This window comes from Marmota marmota, unplaced genomic scaffold (genome assembly GCF_001458135.2).
Source record: "Marmota marmota marmota unplaced genomic scaffold, marMar, whole genome shotgun sequence".
Taxonomy (NCBI): Eukaryota; Metazoa; Chordata; class Mammalia; order Rodentia; family Sciuridae; genus Marmota; species Marmota marmota.
In genome coordinates, this window is record NW_026000016.1 from 27,230,975 (window position 1) to 27,241,209 (window position 10,235).

At 45.3% G+C, this 10,235-nt stretch overlaps 1 protein-coding gene across 1 annotated transcript in view; it reads right to left on the minus strand.

Moving 5' to 3' along the window:
- Nucleotides 1–4,328: 4,328 nt before the first annotated feature.
- The window catches only part of CUNH1orf115 (chromosome unknown C1orf115 homolog), an 11,981-nt gene continuing 6,074 nt past the window's right edge, over nt 4,329–10,235 (minus strand). Inside the window, exon 2 of the mRNA XM_015483624.2 lies at nt 4,329–6,638. Coding sequence (XP_015339110.1) covers nt 6,519–6,638 — 120 coding nt within the window. The 3' untranslated portion in view covers nt 4,329–6,518. The remainder of the gene's footprint in view (nt 6,639–10,235) is intronic.

A 10,235-nucleotide genomic window follows, 5' to 3' on the forward strand; every position in this document is an offset into this window, starting at 1 on the left:
GGGGCCTTCTGGAAGACTGAGGCAGTGTGAAGACCTCCCCTCTTCAAACCCCAATTCTTATGATCAAGTCAATGATTTCAGACATGTTGCTCAGAGGAATAGGAGTGAGTTTATTGAAGGAATAGGAAAAGGGGAAGGGGACACTTTCAAGGGAGAGGGTGGGTCCTCTCAAAGAGGAGAGGGACAGCAAGTCTCTCCTGTACTCCAATTTTATTGGGGATCCCAGAGAAGTTCCCAGAGAGTCCTGCCCAAGCCCACTTACTGACTTTTGACTGACGGCAGGATAACATCAGACTTTCAAGTCCCCTCGGCCATGACAACTTTGGGCTACCTTGGCCCATGTTGACCAGTTCTAATAGGATACCTCACAGGATTTTATGGTTAGGAGGAAGCATCCTTATCTCCCTGAGTTTTGGGATCTGGTCTATGAAGAGTCACAAAAGTTTCCTCCTTCAGGGTGACTTGGGTTTCTCTTATCTACATTGTTTCAGGCCTGCATTTCTCCTGCAGATAACAGATAGTTTGTTGTGGAATGTGACTTAACCTGTCCACTTAAGCCAGGACTAGTTGCAGGAAAATTGCTTCTTAGAGAAGAAAACATGTGCAGGTCAGTACAGTGGGCTCATTTTATAGAATTATTCCCTTTACCTGGGTTTCCCACCATTGGCACCTGTCTGCTCCCTAACAGTTTCAGGGATCTCAGTTCATGGTTGGCCGACTCCATGGCTCTGGGCCTAAAGTGAGGCAGAACATCATGGCGAAGGGTGTGGAGGACAGAAGCAGCTCAAGACACGACAATCAGGAAGGTGGGGGAGAGAGAGCATGAGCATTCCATTCACCAGGGGCAAATAAAAAGCCCAAAGACACACTGCCAGTGACCTACCTCCTCTGGCCACAACCTACCTGCCTGTAGTTACCATCCAGTTAATCCATTCAAGTGGATTAATGCACTGATTAGGTTAAGGCTCTCATAACCCAATCCTTTCACCCCTAAACTTTCTTGCATTATCTCACACATGAGCTTTTGGGGAACAGGGTTTTGTTGTTGTTGTTGTTTTGGTACTGGGGATTGGACCCAAGGGTACTTTTCCACTGTGCTACATCCCCACTGTTTTTATTTTTTATTTTGAAACAGGGTCTAAGTTGCTTAGGTTCTCCCTGAGTTGCCCAGGCTTGCCTTGAACTTGAGATCCTCCTGCCTCAGTCTCCTGAGTCGCTGGGATTACAGGCTAGTCCCACCATACCTGGCTGGGGGACAGTTTATAACCTAAACCATAACACCGTGTTATAGATAAGGCAGTTTGGGTGTACAGAAACAAGGCTAAGGGCAAACTGGAATGAGTTCAGGGTGAAGTCCTTCTTGGGGCGGCTAGCAGAAACCAAAACCCACAGACAAACTCTCTCCTGCTCCTCAAGTAAGTCGTTCATCTCCAACCTTCACCCCAGCCCTTGACCCTGCTCCTAATGCTCCTGAGTCCTCAGCCCCACACCCCTGCAGCTCCAACCAGCAATGGGAAAGCAGCCTCTAATCCGGATCGTGAACCTAGAAAGAGAAAAACCGCTGGTGGATGGACAGGCAGGTTGTCTCTTTCCTCCTCTCCTTTCCTTCCCACCCTGGTGGGGTCTCTCCAGTCTGGCTCACCCCTGAGCTCTCAGGCCTTCTTCCTTTTCCCACCAGTCAGGGACAAATGAAGAGGGGACTGTGGGAGAAGAGCAGCTGCAGAAGGAGGACACTTAGTATCCTACCTACCAGGGTCTTAGTAAACTTCATATTTAACCTTAACAGATAAGGCTCTGGAGTAGATACCATTTGCTCTACTTCACAAAGGAATCAAAAACAAACCCTGAAATTTGAAGAAGCTGAGGAATTTGTCCCAGGTCACATTAACTAGAAGATCAGAAGCCAGGTTTTTTTCTGATGCCAATACTGTTCCTATTATGCGGGGGTGGGGGGGTGGCTTTTGCAGCCCCTGGGGCTTTGGCATGTGGCCCCGGGATCCTGGGGTGGACAATGGAAGCCTGCTCAATGGAAACAAAATGACTAGTCAGTGGGAACAGTAACTGCAGCTCTAGAAATAGGCCAGGCATGGAGACATTGCAAAATAAATGCAACACGGCGGATTCAGGGTCACACATCCCCTCCCTGGCTCAGCCCTGTGTCCTCCCTTATGTGCCTTGACTGTGGCAAATCAGCAGTTAAGCCATCCCAGCATCTCCGAAATCCAGAAGGTGGTGGGCTGGACAGCACCTCCACTCTTTCTTGGAGTCCTCTAAGAATGTGGGTTGGCTGTAATCCCAGTGACTGGGGAGGCTGAGGCAGGAGGCTCACAAGTTCAAACACAGCATCAGCAAAAACAAGGTGTTAAGCAACTCAATGAGACCCTGTCTCTAAATAAAATACAAAATAGGGCTGGGGATGTGGCTCAGTCGTCAAGTGCCCCTGAGCTCAATCCCCAGTACCAAAAGAAAAAGAATATGGGTTGGAAGGGATTACATGTAAAGCTTCTCTTTTCCTTGTGGTCATTCAAGGTATCAAGAGCCTGAGAAGGAGTAGAAATAAGAGGCAGCTGAAGCTGACAGAAAGATCACAGCCTTCGGTCTGGTTTCAGCATTCCCTGACCATGGCCTTGCAGTTGACTACCCTGCAATTTCCTTAAGCTCAGTTTTCACGTCTTTAAAACCTGGGTAATCAATGATGTTAATGAGAATGAGAGGAGAATTAAATAAAATATTCTAACACACTGCCTCCCATACCTACTAGATATTGAATGCAAGTTAGTTTCTCACTTCCAATCCCACAAGCCCCAGTTCTGAGACCAGGGGAGGTAGATGGGATAAAGAGCTCTTGGGATTCTATAAATGACTCACTGATTTATGAATACAGAAAGATGGAGAGACAAATTCAAGTCTAGTTTTGGATGGAAGAATGAGAGCTATGAAGAAAGTTCACAATTGACATATGTTTACTTTTTTATTTTTCTCTCTCTTTTTTTTTTGTTTGTTTCTGCTTTATTGCTGTAGTTTTTATTATTTCACAGTACTGGAGATTGAACCCCATGGCACTCTGTCACTAAGTGACATCCCTGTCCCTTCTTTATTTTTTTATTCTTGAGACAGTGTCTCACTAAGTTGCCCAGGTTGGCTTCAAATGTTCTCTTCACTCTTGAAACAATTTAAAAAGANTTTTTTTTTTTTTTTTTTTTTTTTTTTTTTTTTTTTTACTCAGGAACCATCTGGCCTTTTGGCAAAACTATGGAGTCCCTCAAATGCAGTCTTACAGGGATGCTGAGTATGATCCTCCACTCGCCCCCTTATTTGCCAGTGGGGGGTAGTGGGGATTGAACTCAGGGTTAACTTATATGTTCCTGACACTCTGAGTTAATTTTATTTCTCTGTGCTTATGCAGAATCAGGAGTCCAAAAAAGACATGACGGGTACAAGCCCCCTAACATCAGTTACTAAGTCAAACACTGTGATCACCTGTCTCAATGCTACAACCATTCCTGAAGAGACTTCTGGATGGCATAGAGGAGGTCCGAGTTCAAGTCCTGATTCTGAGAGCTTCTTGGTCACAAATGCCAGTTGCGGCTCTCTGACCAGACACAGGGCTGGTCAGGGGCATCAGGGTGACTCCATGGTAGCTGAAGATATTGGTACCTTGCCTCTGTTTTTGCTTTAAGCCTATAGCAGGTGGGGACCCCATTACCCCAAACCTGTTCAGGTATAAAATCTAATGGCCACCCAGGGCCACTCTTCTCCTATTTACCTTCCCCACCACCAAGTCCTTTCTCATGGTTTTGTGAAGATTCAGTGAGCAGGCATGTCACATATGCCCAGCAAGGTGCTGGCACCCAGAATAATAGGTCCCTTGCTGGCCCAGCCTCAGGCCTTGAAGATCCTCTGGCATATGCAACTGGGGGCCACCATTTCTCAGGTGAGGCAGAGGACAGCTGTGCCAGAGCATTCTCAATGATCTCAGCTGCTTATAGAAAACGCAGCCTCCCAGGCCCTACATTGGATTCTCCAAATCCAAATCAAAGATTCTGAAAATTTTCAGTCTTAACAGATACATGGACTGAGGCTTCTGTTAGCCTAGGGTCTGTTCTTCTAGACTTCAAGGGAATTGATCCTTTTGATACCCTGGTGATTCAGAACCTCTCCTTCCACTGGCCTCTTGGAGAACAGCTGTAGATTCCTACTGAGTTCCCCAAGGATATCTCTGCCACTGACCATCACCTGCTGTACCAATTCTCAGGCTTGGCAGGAGCTCCAAGAATCTCCCTCCGGCAAGGCAAAAATCGAGGGAGAAACCAACCTTCACACACACAAACAATAAACAAGCTGCGATTTTTATTTTCATCACAGGGCAAGAAAGGGATACAAAAGAAGCCTCTTGGTTGAGCCAGTAAAGGGAAAGCTCTAAAATTTAATTCTCAGTAGGGTGTGGCCCCAGATACTAAAAAAAAAAAAAAAGAGAGAGAGAGAAAGAAAAGACAAAAGAGTAATTTGCAACATGATGCAAATTCTTAAATTCAAAGAACTGATCATGAGAACATCCCGGAGCCCTGCCCACCATAGGGGAGATGACCACACAGGCTGGGAGAGGGTTTGAAGTCCATCTCTGCATACTTGAACCTGACTCCCAGGTCAATCCCTGTGAGCTTTCGACTTTTGACATTCCTGAGTTAATTCTTAACTAGGGCCAGTTTTTCCAATTTGGGGTTGAGGAGGAGCTCTTCCTTGGACAGACTTGTCAGTCAAGAAAAGGCCCCAGCAGCCCTGCTCCCTTCTTTGAAGCACACTTCCCATTCCCCTGCCTTCACTTCCTGTGACCAGAAACCCCCACAGGTCCTGACTGTCTTTCCTTCAGCCACAGCGTTTTCCTCTACCTGGGTCTGTCTCTCCTTTTCTCCCTGCCAGTGTTAGCCAGACAAGCTATCATAATCTCACATGTGAAAACATGCCATTATCAACTTTCACCATTTGGGCTAAAACAAGACTGTTTACTCTTTTCCTCACAAATGTTCATTGGGTCCTTGCGAATCTTCAACCTAAGCCTCCAGAAAGAGAAGCTGAGTCCAGCCTTATAGCGACCACTTTCTCTTCCACCCATGCCTTTTTCTGTCCACCTGTCTGTCTTCCTGTGTTCTCTACCTCTCAGTGCCTCCTGGTTGGGCTGGATGCATGCGTGAGGCAAGAGTGTGAAGGCCTCCCTGTTATGCCCTGGGAAACCTCTTGGGGTAATGGGTTGCCACTGATCTTGCAGACATAGCAGAACAGTTCTGGACATTTCGACAAACAAACCCACACCACTGGCCCCAGAGGGGCTTTAAACACCACCATGGCACCCTTCGCCACCCAGCTTTCCTTTGTTCCTACGTAGGGCCAAAGGCTCTGCCCTTTTGAGATTCCCCACCACTGAGCACCCAGACCTGACTCCTGACTTCCAGCGGTCTCTTCCAATATCCTTCTTACCCTGTTTCTACTTCCTTCACCCCTGTCTCCTACTTAGTGGTTTCTTCGCTAAATCTATACTTTCATTCCCAGGTTTTGTGTCTCCCTCTCTCTTTTCCTCCTCCCCTGTGTTCAGGACAAAGACTGAACATTGAACATTGGCCTGGCATAGAGGAACAGCTGGGTAGCTGTCAGGAGGGACCTGAGGCAGCTAGGAGGCTTATGATAAGCCAGCCACACATTTGCAGGGGGGATCTGGCCAGCTCCAAACGTGGCTAAGCTAGTCTGGGATGAACCAGGTGCAGTCCCTCAAATCAGCTGTCCCGGCCACGCAGCCTGTGTCCAAACTGCCCTTCCTCCTTTCCTCAATGCCAGCTGCTCATCTGTGCAGAGACAGGTAAAAGTGACCTGCTTTTATCTACTTTAAACAGTCGTGACACAACTGTGAACACGGTTTTCAAAGCATCATAGAATTTAAAGAGACTTTCCCCCCCCCCTTTCTTCCTTCTTCAAGACTGTAATTAAACTCCTGGTGACAGAGTGGTAGAGGAAAGAGATGGGGGAGAATGACTTTGGAAATAAACAGCTCCTTTGCTGCCAGCAGAAATGAGGCAGCCTAAGGCTTTAAAAGCAGCCCTGTCAGCCAGAACCTCTGCAGGAGAATCTAGAAAACCCTCTGATCCCAGGTCAACATATGTTTTTCCTGCTCAAAATTATCATCTGCTCATATCTGTCAAGTGTCTGTCTCCATCCTTGTCCCTGTCACCTTCACATGAAGCTCTCACCTTTATATGATGCAAACTAACTCTAATCCCCAAACTCAACCTGACCTAATTCTCTGCAGGATTGACTACCGGATCCACCCGTGTCCAAGAGATGTGAAAAGCTCAGCAGTTGGCCGGGGATGGCACCATCAGAACATTCTTCCAATTCAACAAAGAAAGACATTTTTTTTCTCTTCTAAGTTTTTGTGTGAGTTCAAGTCTGAAATACTCCTGGGTTTCCACTGTTCCCGGAGCAGAGGCTTCTATTCCTTCTTGTGGTGCCTGCACCGGTGGCTCTTGTTAACGCACAAAGGATACCACACTGGTGGCTACTCCAAAAGGGGCAGAGTAGGCCGCTGCAAATCCTTGCAGGCCGATGACTATGTAGCGACATCCTTTGGTGATGACCTTCCCGACATTCTGTTTTAAGGAACAAAAGAGAAAAGCAAAGAGTTAGGTTAGGCTACTTTTTAATTCCATCACGAGCCATGGTGACATACACAAAGAATCATTTATCTTCAGTCTCCCAGGGCAAATTAGCAAGTTGCCATGCTTCCATATTGCTGGTGTCCAGTGCCCAACCCAACATTGGAACATGTGGGGCCTCAGAACAAGCACCATCTTTGCAAGCACAACAAACTAAAACCCCACTCCTCTTCTCTGTTCCAGCTAAAATTTATTGGAGCATCTGTAGGCTGGGTCAAGTTCTCCTTCATGTGCCTTGTCTGAAAGCCCAGCCTCTCTGCCCCACATATTTGTCCCTTTTGTGACATTATCCAAATACTACACACATATAAGTCTTGTGTTTCCAAAACCATCCTATGCTTCTTGAGAGTAAAAACTGGAAAAATGCTTTCTTGGAATCTTCTCTCTCCCTCTCTGCTGGGGCTGGGGTTGGCCAGGGGACACCCAAGGGATTCAAATGGAATTGCAACAGAAAAATTAACAACTCAAGGGCTAACATTTATTGCACTGTTGTCCTTAGTCATTCTCTCTTCACCACCAAATTGTGTCATCATTCTTGGTGACGTCAGAGTCCATGAAGCTGACCTGGACTTTATCTCACACACCTTGTCTCTCAGCCCTTTGACTTTCCCAACTACAATAACCCCACTGACTGGTTTCACTTAAAATTCCTGATCCTGATCACAAAGTTTGCTCTGACTTCCAAAGCTGACTGGTCAACCCCACCATACCAATCTGGTAGGCTGTCTTTCCCCTTCTTCCACACACATACTCCTACATCTTCCTGTCAAGTCTCCTTACCCTCAGCAACCTCCATACATTAGATGATCCCATTTCTTTCACTGCAAAGATGAGACATTGCAGGGAACTTGTTCACCTTCCCACCATTCTCTATAAACCTACTTGTACCTGCCCGTGGTTTCCCACCCCTACCTCTCTAGCCTATGTGACACAGAGAACTTGCCCTCTTTTGGCAGGGTCATTCCCTTGACCCTTGCTGTCGTCCTCTCTCCCATCATGCCTTTGGCTTTTCCTTGTCCAGCATCACCCTTCCTTTCTGCGATGGGTCATTCCCAGTAGCTTACACTGATGCTCAGGTGCTACCCAGCCTGCCCCAGGTCTTTGCTGTCCCTCATGCCAAACCAACTGAAAGAAACATCCACATAAGGTCGCCGCTCTGCACTCTCTATTCCCTCTTACTCTGGTTCCTGCCCCCACCTATTCGGGGGCTGCTTGGCCATCTCCAACCTCCCTGTTACCTGATCCAATAGATAACCTTCTGCCTTTCCCTTCCCTGACCTCTCAGCAGCTTCTGACACGCTTTGTAAAATAATCATTTGGCCCCATTGACTCCATGTTCTCTCAGTTGTCCTCTGCTTCTCAGGGAGCTACAAATCCCTCTTACCAAAGATTAAAATGTTGAAGGACTCCTTTCCCTCTCTCTGCCCCCCATGCCTACAATCATTACTTAGGTTGTGTCATCCATTTCTAGGACTTTAAGTATCTCCAGGATGCGGATAACTTTTTAGCTCAGATATTCAACTCTACTGGAGATCCCCACTTGTTGAGATCCTACAATCCCTTTGGCATATACTTTCCTTCCTTGCACTAAACAAATAAACCTAACTTGGGCTACTGGCATGTCCCTGATGGCCTTTGGCTATTGGGCTTCAACAAGAAGAAAGTACAGCAGAGTTAAATTTATCCAGATGGTAAGAGGCAGACTAGAAGTTTGGTGCCAAAGAAATAATACCTCAGAACCTATTCCCTTAGCCCCCATAACATACTTCCCTTCTGTAATGGAGACAGTATGTATAGTTAACTGTTCACTGCCTGACAGTGAATGGCAGCCCCATTGTTTACTTGCTCTCAGCTTCCTCATTTTTACAATGGAAATATATAGCAACTACCTCATTAGCTTCTTTTATTTTATTTATTTTTTTATTTGTTTTACTTAGTTACACATGACAGTACAATGACCTTGACATATCATACATTTGAATCAGATGGGATATAATATCTCATTTTTCTGAGTATACAGGTTGCAGAATCATATTGATCATGCAGTCACATATATACACACAGTAATAATAATGTCTGTTTCATTCTACTATCCTTCCTATCTCCCCAACCCCTCCCCTCCCCTCCCATCACATTTCTCTACCTAATCTGAGGTAACGCTATTCTTCCCCCCGCCACATCTTCATACATGTATTTTGTATAACGATGAGGGTCTCCTTCCACCATCCATGCATTTCCTCTTCTCCCTTTCCCTCCCACCCCTATTCCCTATCTAGAGGTAATCTTCTTCCCATGCTCTTCCTCCCTACCCCATTTTGAGTCACCCCCCACCTTATATCAGAGAAGACATTTGGCATTTGTTTTTTTGGGGATTGGCTAACTTCACTTAGCATAATCTGCTCTAATGCCATCCATTTCCCTGCAAATGCCATGATCATTAGTTTCTTAAGAAGATTAAATGAGCTTATTCAAGGAAAGTATGTAGTTTCTGGGTTTTTGTTTGTTTGCTTGTTTGTTATGTTTTGGTGGTGCTGGGGATGGGACCCAGCGTCTAGAGCACGCTGGGCAAATGCTCTACCCCTGAGCTGGGCCTGTAAAGGAGAGCACTTAGAATTGTGCCTGACATAAGCTCCAGCAGCCTGGGTGCCCACAATGTCAGCTAATATTACTGTAAAATAACATTTCCTTCTTATTATTACAAAGGAATTTAGATGTGTGTCAATTACATGATATGTCCATCTAAGATATTTTGCTCTTTTCGGGAAAGTTTCTTAAGAGTATAATTTCCTAGGATTTCTGGCTTACTTGAGCTTTCTGTTAATTAAATGTCAAATTCCCCCACAATAACAGAGTCAGGGCAAGAATTCTCTTACACCCATCAAGGCACCCCCAGCATGCAGAAAGATCCCAGATGTTTCCTTTGGTACCTCTCCAGTTACAAGAGGAGCTGTGGGAAAACTGGGTGCATCTCTGTCCTCTCTAGACACTGCTTGCCGGGACACTGCCTCATTAATTTCCCAGTGAGACACTGGTGTGCACATGAGCACGTGTATGTCCTTGTGTGTGTGTGTGTGTGTGTGTGTGTGTGTGTGTGTGTATCATGTTGCTAAAAGATACATTTCTATAATATATTTCTATAATTCTCATCACTGTGTGATGATGAGAATTGGAGAATTTTACTTATGTTTGAAACAACAACCAAAACCATTTTTTCTGGGAGAAAGAGTAATAATCGAGTGATCCTTTATATACAATGCCAGAGTATCACAATTGCCTGCCTTAAACTTGACATTTTTGGTATTTGTACATTCATTTTCCTTAACCTGATATATTTTTAAATTGCTTTATAGCTTCATCTTTGCAATATGGGGGGGGAATCTACTAAATTAGTTCATTAACTGGAACATTGTCAAAACAAGAATTGAGAAATATAATGCAAAAAGATATAAAGTATCAACTTCCATTTTAATGTCATTCAGGGAACAGATTTGGGATTTTTTTTTTTTTTTTTTTTTTTTTTTTTTTTTTTTT